Source organism: Dendrobates tinctorius, unplaced genomic scaffold (assembly GCF_039654945.1).
Source record: "Dendrobates tinctorius isolate UK_male_01 unplaced genomic scaffold, ASM3965494v1 ptg000102l, whole genome shotgun sequence".
Taxonomy (NCBI): Eukaryota; Metazoa; Chordata; class Amphibia; order Anura; family Dendrobatidae; genus Dendrobates; species Dendrobates tinctorius.
In genome coordinates, this window is record NW_027361770.1 from 15,571,107 (window position 1) to 15,588,222 (window position 17,116).

Sequence of the window (17,116 nt, forward strand, 5' to 3'; positions counted from 1 at the left end):
TCTAGCAAGACACACACCTGTGTCATCACGCCCAAGAGTCAATGCGGCACCACACAGCAATGCACACACTGTTGGCCATGATAACACAATTGTGTACCATACTAGAAAATATCTAGCATGACACACACCTGTGTCATCACTCCAATAGTCAATGCGGCATCACACAGCAATACAATAGTCAATGCACTCACTGTTGGCCATGATAACACAATTGTGTACCATGCTAGAATATATGTAGCATGACACACACCTGTGTCATCACGCCCAAGAGTCAATGCGGCACCACACAGCAATACAATAGTCAATGCACTCACTGTTGGCCATGATAACACAATTGTGTACCATGCTAGAAAATATCTAGCATGACTCACACCTGTGTCATCACGCCCAAGAGTCAATGTGGCATCACACATCAATACAATAGGTCAATGCACTCACTGTTGGCTATGCTAACACAATTGTGTACCATGCTAGAAAATATCTAGCATGACACACACCTGTGTCATCACGCCAAAGAGTCAATGCGGCATCACAGAGCATTGAAATACTTATGAAAATCCTTGCGGACCCTTTGACACGCAGTGTCCCAGCCATCCATCAGCTCTGCGGCCACCTCATTCCAAAGCTGCCGGGTCACCATGGTGTTCGCGTACTGCTGGTCATGGCTGTCCCACAATGGGACACGCTCCTAGACCAGGTTGATCAGGGCCTCGTCCAGAACGATTTCTTCATCCCATTGTGGTACCTAGAAAAAAAAAACCCATTGTAGTCTTGGAAATATTTGTAAATGAAAAAGATAGAGAAAGATACAGAAAAGAAGAAAGATTGAAGATGAAAAACAGGACAGAAAAAAAGGCAGGGGAAAAAAAAATAGATTCAAAGTCAGTCTATACTTACATGCCGTCTCCCCGCCGGCACATGTCTCGGCTGCTCCTGCAATTCAGCCTCTGAAACCGTGTCCGATGATGTCTGAAAAAGAACAAAAATTAATTTTACACATGTGTAGATGCAGCAGCTAAAGTATACTTACCCAAAGTGTAGGGCAGGAAGATACATCACACTCTGCTTGGGCCAGTTCACCACGGGACGGCCGATATTCATCCCCAGAAGACATGCTGCAATAAAAAAAAAATAAAAGGCATTAATACATAATACATTTGAAAGGACAAGCAGACATTAGATTTTAGAATACTCACATTCTTTATGCTGCAGCTTTGATCCAAATAATGGCTCTGGTCTATTGCAGGCTGTCTGATCTGTTACAGGCTGTCTGTAGAGTATTGTTCTGCCAGTGCAAACACCTTATGTACACAACCTCCCAAACAATGTTGCTTTGTTTAGGAGGTGGTTAAAACCAGTGTCTAGACATTGTTTACTCAAAAATCGTATGCACTCAAAAGCGCTGGAGTGTACATGTCCAAGCGCACGCCTGTGACCCCATAGACTGTAATGTGTTTTTTAGCGCATTCCATGCGCACGCGATCGCATGCGTTTTTTTGACGAGGTTGGGTGGAACAAAAAATGCAACATGTAGCGTCTAGCGCGTTTGGACGTACACCTGGAAAAAGCGCATGCTCACGAAAACGCTGATGAGCGCGTGCAAGCGCTAGACCATGCGCCCGCCATGTTAAACATAGGGGAGCATGGCGCATGCACCCGATAGCGCACGATGCGCTGCGCCCAAATACGCTAATGTGAAACCAGCCTTACTAGTGCCTAGTGACCTGGATGTCGTCATGATGACATCGAGTTACCATAACAACGAACTGGACATGGCAATGAGGTTACGGGATCTCAGATCCAAGGCCAGAGAGGTGTCCCTATTCCCTCTACCTGCTCACTAAATTCTTCGATCGCAGCATTTAGGGAGTTAACCTCTTCCCGACCTTTGACGCCACATAGGCGTCATGAAAAGTCGTGCCAAAATGACCCATGACGCCCATGTGGCGTCATGAATTGATTGCCCCCCTGCAGGTCGGGTGACCGGGGTCACTGAAAGGTCACCTGACCCGCACACAGAGGACACATTAGAGTTAACCACAGGGGGTGTGGCTTAGCCCCCACGTGCCTAGAATTACTCTGATTGGCTGTTAAAAGTGAAACTGCCAATCAGAGCGATTGTAATATTTCATCAATGAAATTTGAGGAAATATTACAAATCCAACCATGGCCGATGCTGAAATAGCATCGGGCATGGCTGGAGACACTGAACTGACCCCCCCCAACTGACTGACAGCGCCGATCGGCCGCCGCCACCATCTGACGGCGCCGATCGGCAGCCGCTGTCAAAATCTGCTCCCCCGCCTTCCCTCCGGTCCCCCCCGCCCTCCGATTTCCCCCTCTTATCCTGCACGGTGGCTCCGAAGTCCCTCTGGCCATCCCGGTTTGCCGCCGTTCCGGATGATTGGCGCCGCCATCTTGGAAAATGGCGGGCGCATGCGCAGCGCGCCTGTCGGGAATCTGCGACCTGCAGATTCATTCATTTATTTTGATCACTTTCGCAGTGATCAAAATAATAAAAAAAAAGTAAATCACCGCCCCCCTTATCACCCCCATAGGTAGGGACATAAAATAAAATAAAGAAAATATTTTTATTTTTCCGTTAGGGTTATGGTTAGGGTTAGAATTAGGGTTAGGGTTGGAATTAGGGCTAGGGTTAGAATTAGGGTTAGGGTTGGAATTAGGGTTAGGGTTAGAAATAGGATTAGGGTTAGAATTAGGGTTAGGGTTGGAATAACGGTTAGGGTTGGAATTAGGGTTGGGATTAGGGTTAGGGGTGGGTTGGGGTTGGGATTGCGGTTAGGGTTAGAGTTGGGATTAGGGTTAGGGGTGTGTTGGGGTTAGGGTTGTGGTTAGGGTTATGATTATGGTTGGGATTAGGGTTAGGGGTGTGTTGGGGTTAGGGTTGGAGATAGAATTGAGGGGTTTCCACTGTTTAGGCACATCACGCGGTCTCCAAACGCGACATGGCGCCACCATTTTTTCCAGCCAATTTTGCATTCAAAAAGTTAAACAGTGCTTCCTCCAATTCAAGCCCCGACGTGCGCCCAAACAGTGGTTTACCCCCACATATGGGGTATCATCGCACTCAGGAAAAATTGCACAACAAATTTGGGGGTCTAATTTTTTCTGGTACCCTTGGGAAAATAAAAAAAATGGGGGCTAAATAATTATTTTTGTGGAAAAAAAAATATTTTTTTATTTTCACGGCACTGCGTTATAAACTTCTGTGAAGCACTTGGGGGTTCAAAGTGCTCACCACACATCTAGATTAGTTCCTTGGGTGGTCTAGTTTCCAAAATGGGGTCACTTGAGGGTGTATTCCACTGTTTAGGTACATCAGGGGCTCTGCAAACGTAACATGACACCCGCAGACCATTCCATCAAGTCGGCATTTCAAAACGTCACTACTTCCCTTCTGAGCCCCAACGTGTGCCCAAACTGTGGTCCCCCCCCCACATATGGGGTATCAGCATACTCAGGACAAACTGGACAACAACTTTTGGGGTCCAAATTTATCCTGTTACCCTTGTGAAAATAAAAAATAGTGGGCTAAAATCATTTTTTGAGGAAAAAAAATATTTTTATTTCCACAGCTCTGCGTTATAAACTTCTGTGAAGCACCTGGGGGTTCAAAGTGCTCACTATGCATCTAGATAAGTTCCTTAGGGGGTCTAGTTTCCAAAATGCGGTCATTTGTGGGGGAGCTCCAAAGTTTAGGCACACGGGCTCTCCAAACACGACATGGTGTCCGCTAACGATTGGAGCTAATTTTCCATTCAAAAAGTCAAATGATGATCCTTCCCTTCTGAGCCCTGCCGTGCTCCCAAACAGTGGTTCCCCCCCACATATGGGGTACCAGCATACTCAGGACAAACTGGACAACAACTTTTGGGGTCCAATTTATCCTGTTACCCTTGTGAAAATAAAAAATAGTGGGCTAAAAATCATTTTTGAACAAAAAAAAAGATTTTTTATTTTCACTGCTCTGCGTTAATAAACTTCTGTGAAGCACTTGGGGGTTCAAAGTGCTCACCACACATCTAGATAAGTTCCTTCGGGGGTCTAGTTTCCAAAATGGGGTCACTTGTGAGAGAGTTCCTATGTTGAGGCACACAGGGGCTCTTCAAACGCGACATGGTGTCCGCTAACGATTGGAGCTAATTTTCCAATCAAAAAGTCAAATGGCGCTCCTTCCCTTCCGGGCCCTGCCGTGCGCCCAAACAGTGGTTTATGACCACATATGAGGTATTGGTGTGCTCAGCAGAAGTTACCCAACAAATTTTATTATCCATTTTATCCTGTTGCCCATGTGAAAATGAAAAAACTGAGGCTAAATAAAATTTATGTGAAAAAAAAGTACCTTTTTTTTTTACGGATCAATTTGTGAAGCACCTGGGTGTTCAAAGTGCTCACTATGCATCTAGATAAGTTCCTTGGAGGGTCTAGTTTCCAAAATGGGGTCACTTGTGTGGGAGCTCCAATGTGTAGGGGAGCTCCAATGTTCAGGCGCACAGGGACTCTCCAAACGAGACATGGCAACCGCTAAATATTCAAGCATATTTTCCATTCAAAAAGTCAAATGGCGCGCCTTCCCTTCTGAGCCCTACCGTGCACCCAAACAGTGGTTTATGACCACTTGTGAGGTATCTGTGTACTCAGGAGAAATTGCCCAACAAAATTTAGGATCCATTTTATCCTGAAAATGAAAAAATTGATGCTAAAAGAAAATTTATGTTGGAAAAATTAAAATGTCCATTTTTTCCCTCCACGTTGCTTTAGTTCCTGTGAATCACCTGAAGGGTTAATAATCTTCTTGAATGTAGTTTTGAGTAGCTTGAGGGGTGCAGTTTTTAGAATGGTGTCACTTTTGGGTATTTTCTGTCATATAGACCCCTCAAAGTGACTTCAAATGTGAGGTGGTCCCTAAAAAAATGGTTTTGTAAATTTTGTTGTAAAAATGAGAAATCGCTGGTCAACTTTTAACCCTTACAACTTCCTAACAAAAAAAAAATGTTTCCAAAATTGTGCTGATGTAAAATAGACATGTGGGAAATGTTATTTATTAACTATTTTGTGTCAGATACAGTTGTGGCCAAAAGTATTGACACCCCTGCAATTCTGTCAGATAATATTCTTCCTGAAAATGATTGCAAGCACAAATTCTTTGGTATTATCTTCATTTAATTTGTCTTAAATGAAAAAAACACAAAAGAGAATGAAACAAAAAGCAAAACATTGATCATTTCACACAAAACTCCAAAAATGGGCCAGACAAAAGTTTTGGCACCCTCAGCCTAATACTTGGTTGCACAACCTTTGGCCAAAATAACTGCGACCAACCGCTTCCAGTAACCATCAATGAGTTTCTTACAATGCTCTGCTGGAATTTTAGACCATTCTTCTTTGGCAAACTGCTCCAGGTCCCTGATATTTGAAGGGTGCCTTCTCCAAACTGCCATTTTTAGATCTCTCCACAGGTGTTCTATGGGATTCAGGTCTGGACTCATTGCTGGCCACCTTAGAAGTCTCCAGTGCTTTCTCTCAAACCATTTTCTAGTGCTTTTTGAAGTGTGTTTTGGGTCATTGTCCTGCTGGAAGACCCATGACCTCTGAGGGAGACCCAGCTTTCTCACACTGGGCCCTACATTATGCTGCAAAATATGTTGGTAGTCTTCAGACTTCATAATGCCATGCACACGGTCAAGCAGTCCAGTGCCAGAGGCAGCAAAGCAACCCCAAAACATCAGGGAACCTCCGCCATGTTTGACTGTATGGACCGTGTTCTTTTCTTTGAATGCCTCTTTTTTTCTCCTGTAAACTGTATGTTGATGCCTTTGCCCAAAAAGCTCTACTTTTGTCTCAACTGACCAGAGAACATTCTTCCAAAACGTTTTAGGCTTTTTCAGGTAAGTTTTGGCAAACTCCAGCCTGGCTTTTTTATGTCTCGGGGTAAGAAGTGGGGTCTTCCTGGGTCTCCTACCATACAGTCCCTTTTCATTCAGATGCTGACGGATAGTACGGGTTGACACTGTTGTACCCTCGGACTGCAAGGCAGCTTGAACTTGTTTGGATGTTAGTCGAGGTTCTTTATCCAACATCCGTACAATCTTGCGTTGAAATCTCTTGTCAATTTTTCTTTTCCGTCCACATCTAGGGAGGTTAGCCACAGTGCCATGGGCTTTAAACTTCTTGATGACACTGTGCACGGTAGACACAGGAAAATTCAGGTCTTTGGAGATGGACTTGTAGCCTTGAGATTGCTCATGCTTTCTCACAATTTGGTTTCTCAAGTCCTCAGACAGTTCTTTGGTCTTCTTTCGTTTCTCCATGCTCAATGTGGTACACACAAGGACACAGGACAGAGGTTGAGTCAACTTTAATCCATGTTAACTGGCTGCAAGTGTGATTTAGTTATTGCCAACACCTGTTAGGTGCCACAGGTAAGTTACAGGTGCTGTTAATTACACAAATTAGAGAAGCATCACATGATTTTTCGAACAGTGCCAATACTTTTGTCCACCCTCTTTTTTATGTTTGGTGTGGAATTATATCCAATTTGGTTTAGGACAATTCTTTTTGTGTTTTTTAATTTAAGACAAATTAAATGAAGATAATAATATCAAAGAACTTGTGTTTGCAATCATTTTCAGGAAGAAACTGAGTATTATCTGACAGAATTGCAGGGGTGTCAATACTTTTGGCCACAACTGTAACTCTCTGGTTTGACAGAATAAAAATTCAAAATTTGAAAATTGCGAAATTTTCAAAATTTTTGCCAAATTTCCATTTTTTTCACAAATAAACGCAACAATTATCGACCTAAATTTACCACTAACATGAAGCCCAATATGTCACGAAAAACAATCTCGGAATCGCTAGGATACGTTGAAGCGTTCCTGAGTTATTACCTCATAAAGGGACACTGGTCAGAATTGCAAAAAATGGCCAGGTCATTAAGGTCAAAATAGGCAGGGTCATGAAGGAGTTAAGGTGCCAGAAGCAGTGAGAGCCAGGTATCAGCGGGCAGAATCAGCTGACACCTGGCTGGACATTCGCCATGACGTATATATACTGCATTGATTGGGAAATCGTTCTCAATCATGATGTGTGTATATATACTGCAAATGTCGAGAAGGGGTTAAATGTGATGTGGTCCCAATTAAAGAAAAATATATATACTGTATATATGGTTTTGTAAATTTAGTTGTAAAAATTAGAAATCGCTACTCAACTTGTAACCCTTCTAAATTCTTAAAAAAAAAAAAAAATTATATTTCAAAAAGTGTTCTGATGTAAAGTAGACATTTGTGAAATGTTATGTATTGACTATTTTGTGTGACATAACTCTCTGGTTTAGGAGCATAAAAATGAAAAGATTGAAATTTGTATTCTCAGCAGTACCAACCGCCCCCGTAACTGAAACCAGAACACTGCGAGAAAGGGGGGATAAAATTAATTTTATTCCTCCAGCAGTTCAACTAATTGCGGGCATCTGGCAAATTAATAACGTTATTTTTATGGTGATAGGTTCCCTTTAACCCTTTCACGCCGCAGCCCTTTTTCGTTTTTGTGTTTCTGTTTTTTGCTCCCCTTCTTCCCAGAACCATAACTTTTGAATTTTTCCAACAATATGGCCATGTGAGGGCTTGTTTTTTTGTGCGAAGCATTGTACTTTTGAACAACACCAATGTTTTTACCTTGTCGTATACTCGAAAATGGGGAAAATAATTCCAAGTGCAGTGAAATTGCAAAAAAAAAAGTGCAATTCTACAATGGCTTTTTGGATTTTTTTTTTGAAATGTTCATCAATTGCTAAAACTGACCTACCATTATGATTCTCCAGGTCATTACGAGTACGTAGATACCAAACATCTATAGGTTCTTTTTTATTTAAATGGTGAAATAAAAAACAAAGTTTGTTTAAAAAAAAAAAAAAAAAAAAAAGCTTAATTTTCCGAGACCTGTAGTGTTTCCATTTTTCGTGATCTGATGTTGGGTGAGGGCTTATTTTTTGCGTGCCGAGCTGACGGTTTTAATGATATCATCTTGGTGTAGATACGATATTTTGATCGCCTGTTATTGCATTTTAATGCAATGTTACGGCAACCAAAAAAATTTAATTCTGGTGGTTTGACTGTTTATTCACTACGCCGTTTATCGATGGGATTATTTTTTTTTAGAAATATATTGGGCGATTCTGAACGTGGCGATACGAAATATGTGTATTTTTTAATTTTTTTTTTGTTTTATTTTGACTGGGGTGAAAGAGGGGTGATTTTAACTTTTTTTTATTTAACCCCTTCAAGACCGCCTATACGTATATATACTGACCTGAGATATAGGAGAATATCATCCCCATAAAGGTGACAATCCAGCAGCTTTCGGCTGTCCACTATATCTGACAACTTGCTGCATCACAAATGATTGGTGTTGGCACCGTCCATAACTGTTTAACCCCTTAGTTGCTGCTGTCAAAAGTGACTACATTAAATAAATGGTTAAAAGATTGTGGGGGCTTGCACTTTATTCTAATTGACACACCGAGATCATGATTGTGTGGTCCTGATGTTTGCCATAGCTGTTCATGGCCAAATAGCGGCCTTAGAGTCTCCTGGATATGGCGGTCAGTTCAGAAGTTAGCGACATTTAGGTGGTAAACAAACACTTTTTCATTCCGGCTATACCACTTTGCATTAATTCCTAAAAATCACCTGAAGGGTTAATAAACTACCTAAGGCTGCGTGCACACGCTGCGGATTCCGCTGCGGATTAATCCGCACGGATTTTGCAAAAACCGCAGATAATCCGCAGGTCCAAAGACCTGCGGATTATCTGCGGTTTTGCCTGCGGTTTGGTCCTGCGGATTCACCATCTCCACAATGGTGGAGATAAGAACCCGCAGCGGTTTCCGCAGAAAGAATTGACATGCAATTCTTTCTGCGGATTCAAAACCGCAGCAGATCCGCGCGGATTTTTCCGCAGCGTCGGCACAGCGTTTTTTTATTCCCATTCATTTGAATGGTACTGTACACCGCAGCTAAAACTGCTGCGGGTCCGCAGCGGCCAAAACCGCTGCGGAAACGAAGCGGATTCCGCAGCGTGTGCACAGACCCTTACAGCAGTTTTCAATATGTCAGGGGGTGCTGTTTTTAAAATGATATCACGTTTGGGGTTTTACAATATATAGCACCCCTAAAGTCACTTCAAACCTGGATAGGTCCGTCAAAAAAATAAATTTTGTAAATTTCCTTGAAAAAATGAAAAATTTCTGCTACATTTTTAAACCTCCTAAAAGGCTTTCAAAATAAATTACAGTTTTAAAAATGGTGCTGATGTAAAGCCGACATGTGGGAAATGTTATTTATTCATGTTTTTCTGTGGTATCACTATCTGGATTAAAGGGATAATCATTCAAAGTCTGATATTTTTATAAATAAACACAAAACATATCAATCTAAATTTACTATTATCATAAATTATAATGTGCCACGAAAAAACAGTATCAAAACCACTGGGATTTGTTGAAGCATTCCAGAGTTATGACCACATAAAGTGACATTGGTCAGAATTTAAAAAAATTGGCCCGGTCACGAAGGGGTTAATATTTTTTAAAACTTTTTTTTTTACTTTTTGCATGCTTCAATAGTCTCCATGGGAGACTAGAAGTTGCGATAACTCGATCGGCTCAGATACAGGCGATTATCAGATTGCCTGTGTGTAGCAGAAATGCTCACTTGCAATGAGCGCCGACCATCGGGCAGCGCTCATAGCATTCCGACTATGACAACCATAGAGGTCTGCTGGAGACCTCTGGATGTCATGCTGACCCAACAGTGACCCGCAATCATGTGACGCAGTCACGAATGTGCGGGATTAGTGCAGCGCTTCTGGCGCGATCACAAATGCTGCTGTCAGAGATTGACAGCGGCATTTAAGGGGTTAATAGCCACGTGTGGATCGCGATTCCACCTGCTGCTGTTAGGGGCACATGTTCAAAACAGCCGACATAATCCAGGAAATATGTAGGCTCAGTGACGGAGCCCACATCTAAGGGAGGGACACGACCTGCGCACTACATGTACGCCGCATGTCGTGAAGGTGTTAACATATTGCAGTCATCATATTTTATAGCAACTTGTACTTAAAATTGCTCATTTCTCTTTGCTCTATGTAGAAACAGGAAGTCTCTTGTCCTTGCATTTATCATTTCCCTCTTCAACTCCTGACCCAGCTACTCCGTTTCTCCCTCCTGCTAGGGACTTTTGCAGTGACTTATGATTTATACAGGGAGAAATGACGTGCTATTGCTCCATAGAACAAGTCAGTTTAATCACGTAATATCATAGACCTAATGGAAAAGAAAAGAATTAGCTGGTTAGAAGGGCAAAATGCCCTATTCTAAGTATACAGTGCTGTATAATGATGATTCCAATATATTAATAGGATAAAAAATTTGATATGCTTCTGTAAAATGTTTATTACTAAAGTTTTGATTACTTGCTCTGCGCCAGATTTATCTGAAATAATGGGGTAGATTTATTCAGATGTTACCTAATTTATATTATTTATATTATTACCGTAACTGAAACTTGGCGTAAAACTAGTCCCAAACTTATCAGTGACACACTCCATGTAATTGATTTGGCTCATATTTCTAGGAGTGTTAGACACTTTTCCCGACTTCAGAACTATGCATTGAGGTGTGAAAATTATTTAAGACACGTGATGAATCTAGTACAATATTTTTTTTCTTTGCACAAATTGAGTCAGAATTTGGGTGCATTTAGCCTATTAAATCTACCCCTGTCCTCTAAGTTGTGTTTGCTGCTTGGCAGGAATTTTTAGTGAAGCCTGTCTTTTGGGTATTGCTTTGGATTATATTTGTTTGTGTGCTACTAATTTCAACAATGCAGAGCAGGTATTGTGGAAAATCATTGAATAACCTTTTTGTTTTTTTCTTGCTATTTCTGCAGATGATTGTTTGGTTGGAGAAAACTCTTGACAAAATAATAAGCATATTCATTATATTCCTGCTTGTCATCGGCACTCTCCTTTTAGCCTTACTCTTAACAGCAAAGGTAACATTCATCTTTTTTCAGAAAATAATGCTACCTCTGTACAATTTAGTAACCAGTTTCTTTAATAGCAATAAGGCTATGTGCCCACGTATGCAGAAATTTCCTGCGCAAAACCTGATTCCTTCCCAGGAAATCCGCATTTTTATTTTTCTGCGCGTTTTTTTTCCAGAGCATCCACATTCTCATTGAATATAGTTGGAAATGCGTTTTTTCCACAGAATTAATGTACATGCTGCGTTTTTTCCGCGATGCGTTTTTTTTGCGGAAAAAAGCGCATCATGTGCACAAAAATTGCGGAATGCATTATAAGAATAGGATGCTTAATGTATGCGTTTTTTAAGCGTTTTTGCATGGAAAAAACGCTTAAAAAAAGCGAAAAAAAACGCTTACGTGGGCACACAGCGTAAAAAGAAAAAACGTTGCCACTAGGAAATAAAAAGCAAACATAACAGTATTAGTGTGACATGTTTATTCAGTTTGTACCTGTATTTTGTTCATTTTTTAATTATTTCTTCTAATACTTTTCAACAGGTGCACGAGGAAAGTGTGCATATCATTGAAGTAACCAGCAATCTAATTAACGAGACTGTGTCCAATCATCCAGAATGGGCAAAGTAAGGAACTATGTGTATAAATTAACCCTTTAAGGACCAGACAATTTTTTTCATTTTTTGTTTGCATTTTTGCCCTCCCCTTCTTCCAAGACCTATAACTTTTTATTAGACATAGCATGCTTGTTTTTAGCAGGGCAACTTTAGTTTTGAATGATACGATTCACTTTACTATACAGCGTATTGGAAAATGGCAAAACATTTGATGCTATTAAATAGCTCAGTGAGATAGTGAAAAAATCAATTCTGTCATTTTTTTTGCTTGTTTCTGTGGCGTTCATACTTTGGTTAAAATGATTTGGAACCATGACTCTTCATGTCAGCACGATTATGGCTATACCAAACTTGCATAGCTTTTTTAGTTTTTTACTTCTTTCACTTTTAAGAGAAACTTGGGAAAGTCTGCTTCCACTTGGAGGCTAACTTTATTACATGCTAAAATGGTAAACGGCTCCTCCTCAGCATCCTATACCTCGCCTGCTAGCCTCAGGCTCCCTCAGTTTTGTGTAGTGTCAGTTGAAGGCAAGGTCTGTCATAGACCTGTCTTAGTTGTTAGTTTAGGCGTTAACTGTCTCTCTGTCTTTCAGCTCCATCCTATTCAGGGTAACAGTCTGTATCCTCTCTCGTCACTATAGCCAGACCAGAGTACCTAGACATAGCCGTTGGTCGGATCAATATAGGGCGCCGGCCTGTAAGCAAGCCAGCTAGCTCCTGCCTGCCCATCTCATATAGCACACGTGACGCATGGAGCAAAAGATAGGATTTTGAGTCTTCAGAACCTTCCCCATAACCTTTTCTCCCACCACCTTCTTCACTTTGATTTCTCCTTCCCCGCTATCTGTCTCCTAGTATCGTTTGGGAATGTGGGGACAGCTACGACAGGGGCTCGGTGGCATGGAGGAGAGGCACAGGCTTGTGGTGTCCGACTTCTGAGTACAGCCGGCAGCAAAGGCTTACACTACTTTGGCGGGATAGCCAATTCACTGCTGTGGCCGTGTGCCGCTTTGGTCAACCATGCTGGCCTTTAGGGATCGCCTCTATTCTCACTATGCTGGGGTCGCGTGATTACCTAAGTTGGGTGAGTTGGACCGCGTGGCGGCTGTTGCTTGAGGGCATCGCTTTTATCCTGGCTTGGTGGTCCTGTGCGGCTGGCATCGCTGCTGTGGTAGCATTGTAGATAACCCACCTGTGCACGTCCGTTCTGCTTTTCAAATCAGCACTTCCTGGTACATGCCCCTTTAGCCATGCCCCTTCTTTTTCCAATGCAGGACTACGGTATATCGCATGGCAGTATTTTATGACACCTGCGTGGCATCTTCACTCGCGTTGTCCTGCTTCCGGCACTCACTGAAGCATAATGAACACCAGCGGGCACGGGTGCTTTTGCTGGGACCGCGGAGAGCTTATGCTGTTGACATCTGGGAGCTGATTTGAGATTCTCCTCAGCAACTTTTAGTAAAGCATTACACTGCATTTTTTCCCTAATTTATGGCTCTTATAATGGCAGAGTCTAAAGAAGATCATGCACTCCCATTGACGCAACCCACACTAGTTTTTTATTATGCATGCTTGGCCTGTAATAAGATGTTTTCCACTGGGCAATCGGTGGCCTCCTGTACTCCTCCGCCCCTCTCCCTGTTTATACCTGCTCAGGAGACCTCTATAATGTCAGAGGAGATAATAGCCCCACGTACTTGGGCCTGTGATCTAGCCCAGTTGGTAGCTGAATTAGGGTGTCCAGGACTCTAGTTACTGTTCTGGAGCATTTGTCAATGGCGGCTGCAATCCGCAAGTTCATACTGCTGCAGCGAGTTAGTTGAGCCATCCTGCTACACTGCACCAGTATAGCCGGCCTTGGCCAAGATCCGTCTCGCTTTACCTGATCATTCAAGTCTCACTCTCGGGGAAGACGCCCAAGATCTTTTTCCCCCCAGTCAGGAAGTACACCCCCCCAACAGTCGTACTCTAGTTCCAGCTCAGTCTGGGTTAGACCCATATCAGGTGGTTAAGCTGAGGGAGACGGTGGAAAGTCTGATGTTGGTTGTTGACTCCTCCCTATGGGTGTTGTCAGAGGACCCTCCCACCCTTTAGTGAAACAGGTTTCTTTAGAAGAGGAGAGCGCATTGCTAGATCTTTTTCTAACTACAAGGAGTTTGTTAAAGTCCTACAGAAGGAATGGGAGCACTCTAACAGGCAATTAAAAAAAAACGCAGTCATATGGAGTGTTGTACTCATTTTCAGCAGAGTTGGTGGCATCCTGCTCCATGCCACCTGTGTTAGAAAGGAGAGATAAGGGAGTCTCTAAGACTATTACTTTACCTCTGGCTGAGGTAGTGGCACTTAGAGAACTCATAGACAGATGTATAGAGTCTGTTGATAAGTTCGCTTTTGAAGCAGCGGGCTTTGCCCTCTGCCCTGATTTTGCTGTTACCTGGGTATCCAAGGCACTTACTGCTTGGGTGAAACATTTGCGATGTAGTATTCTGGCTGATTCCCAAGAGGTGAAGCAAGCGGATATTGCGGATCAGAACGCGAAGGCAGGCAGATATTTATGTTCAACAGCATTAGGCATGGCTGAATGCTCTGTCTAGGTGGCAAGCAATTGTGTAGAATTTCGTCGTATTCTGTGTCTCAAGATATGGAGTGCAGATTTGGTTTCAAAGAAGTCCCTTTTGGGTTTACCATTCCAGGGGTGGTGCCTGTTCAGTGCTAAATTGGACAAGATCAATGCTGACACCATAGGCGTGCATTTCAGAGACGAGACGGCCTTGCAGTTCCTCCCCTTTCATCAGTTTCCAGCACTCAAATATTCCAGCACTGGGCATTCTCTCAGTTGAGAACCCTCTGGTTCCATACGCTTCAGAGGAGTTAATATTTGATGGGCGGCTTCAACTCGGAGATTCTTCCTGGGTGGGTGACACCGCATTCTCTTCAAGTAGGCATGGCTGGGTGCGATCAGCTATCATTGTGTCAGAGAGGTTGTCCCTTCTGGCTACATAATAGAGTTTGTTGCTCTTCTGCTGGAATGTGTTTTCAGATCTCATGCCCCCCCCGGTTGCCCCAGTATAAGAACTATTTTCAATCAATCAATAGCATCTTTGCTTCAAGCAGGAGTAATAATGAGGGTTTCTCCTTCAGAACACTTATGAGGGTTCTACTCAAACCTTTCCCCCAAAAAGAGGGTTCTGTATGACCCATTCCGGATCTAAGATGGCAGACACAATTGGTGGCATCTTTAGAGGCCGGGAAGTTTCTGTCCTCGATAAACATCCAGGACTCCTATCTTCATGGCCCATCAGCGATTTCTTCACTTTCCAGTTCAGGTCCCTTCCCTTTGGGCTTTCAAATGCATCCAGGGTGTTTACCAAGGTTCTGGCCTCAGTTATGGCTGTTCTCCCGACAAAGGGGGTGGTGGTAATCTCCTATCTGGATGATATTCTGGTCAAGACACCTTTCTTTTCTCAGAATCTGGAAAGTTTGCGGATTGTTCTTCATTGCCTGAAACAATCCAAATGGATTGTCAACAGGGCCAAGTCCACGTTAATTCCAACACAGCCTCTCCTGTTTCTATGGCTGATATTCAACACAGTTCAGGTATCAATCTTCCTTCCAGAGGAGAAGAGGTTAGTGCTGCAATACTTAGTCTGAATTTTAAGCGACCAGAGAGACATCCTGTCTGGTTTTGCATGAGAGTCTTTGCAAAGATGGTAGCAATGTTCGACACAGTCCCATTTGCTCAGTTTCATTCTATGCCTCTACAGAACACACTTTTGGCCTGTTGGGACAGGTCAATAGAGTCTGTAGACTGTCTAGTCCTCCTTCGACTTCACTGTCTTCAGTCTCTTAGGTGGCTGTTGATGTTGCTTGTATTAGCCCAGGGCCACTCTTTCCACCTCATCCTGTGGAATGTTCTGGCCACAGATGACTGCCTTATCGAATGGAGGACCATTTTCTGCCACTTAACGGTTTCGGGATGCTCGAGCAGTCAGGAGAGACACTTTCTGATCAGTGTTTTGGAGTTCAGAGCCATGTGTCTGGCTCTTCTTCATTGGCAGCACCTGGTTCTAGGCTTGCCCATCAGAATTTAGTCATACAATTGCATGGCAGTAGTCTATATCAACCATCAAGGAGAGACGCGTAGCCCATCTGCCATGTCGGAAGTGGTGGAGATATGAAATGGGCAGAAGACAATGTTCCTCTAATTTAGCAGTTCATATATACCCAGTGGACAACTTGGTGGCAGACTTCTTCAGGCACCAGCAGGTAGCAGCAGGAGAATGAGCTATTAACCCAGAGGAGTTCGATCAGATTTGTCTTTGGTAGGGCACACTAGATGTGGATCTGTTAGCATCCAAACTAAACCACAATGTGTCAAGATTCGTCTCAGGATCCTCAGGCAGTCGCGACCAATGCATTGGCAATTCCCTGTTCCCAGTTCTTGCTAATTTTCCTATTTCCGCCTCTACCTCTTCTGCCCAGAGTCCTCAAGAGGGTCAAGGCAGAGGGGATTCCAGTTATCCTCATTGCACCAGACTGGCCTAGAAGGGCCTAGTATGCGGACGTAATCAGTCTTTTCGCAGATGTCCCTTGACCTCTTACTGACTGTCCAGATCTTCTGTCTCTGGGTCCGTGCTTCCACCAGAATTTACAGTCACTCATATAAATGACATGGCTTTTGAAGGCGCGATTCTGAAGGCAGCGAGTTTGTCACTATCTGTCATCCAAATCATGTTAGGGTCACTGAAGCCCTCCTCGCTACTCCTGCTCTCCTTCTTGCAGTTGGCGCTGGAGTTAGGGTTGCTGGTTAGTACTCTCAAGGAACAGGTGTCCACCTTGTCTGCTTTGTTTCAGAGAGATGTGGCCTCTAGACGTCTTGTCAGGACCTTTTTTCAGAGGTATCGCTCACCCTAGTGGCCTCCCCTTGATCTGTGGGACCTTAATCTAGTCTTGAACTCTTGAGCCCATCAGATAATTTTTTGCTCATAAGATAGCTTTCCTTATAACCTTCACCTTTATTAGAATATTGGAGCTTGCAGCTCTCTCTGTTGTCATGCTCCTTACATCATCCTGCACCAGGATAAGTTAGTGTTGAGATCTGTTTCATTCCTCCTCCCTAAGGTGGTTTCGGTTTTTGCACCTTAACCCGCTTCTCCAAACCTCACCACAAGGCTGTTTGCACTTTCTTGACCAGGCCAAATTTTACACTTCTGACCACTGTCACTTTATGAGATAATAACTGTTGAAAACTTCAACGGATCCCACTGATACTGAGATTGTTTCAGAGAGTTATATAGCACGAAATCGTTAATAAATAACATTTCCCACATGTCTACTTTACATCATCACAATTTTTGAAACATAATTTTTTTTTGTTAAAGTTAAAAGGGTTAAAAGTTGACCAGCGATTTCTCATTTTTCCAACAA

The 17,116-nt window shown here is 42.9% G+C and overlaps 1 protein-coding gene across 7 annotated transcripts in view; it reads left to right on the forward strand.

Moving 5' to 3' along the window:
- Window positions 1-17,116, forward strand: part of TMEM245 (transmembrane protein 245) — a 167,117-nt gene that overhangs the window by 73,351 nt on the left and 76,650 nt on the right. For all 7 annotated transcript variants that reach the window (XM_073587763.1, XM_073587762.1, XM_073587757.1 and 4 more), the window contains 2 exons: window positions 10,977-11,081; window positions 11,613-11,695. In XM_073587763.1, coding sequence (XP_073443864.1) covers window positions 10,977-11,081; window positions 11,613-11,695 — 188 coding nt within the window. The remainder of the gene's footprint in view (window positions 1-10,976; window positions 11,082-11,612; window positions 11,696-17,116) is intronic.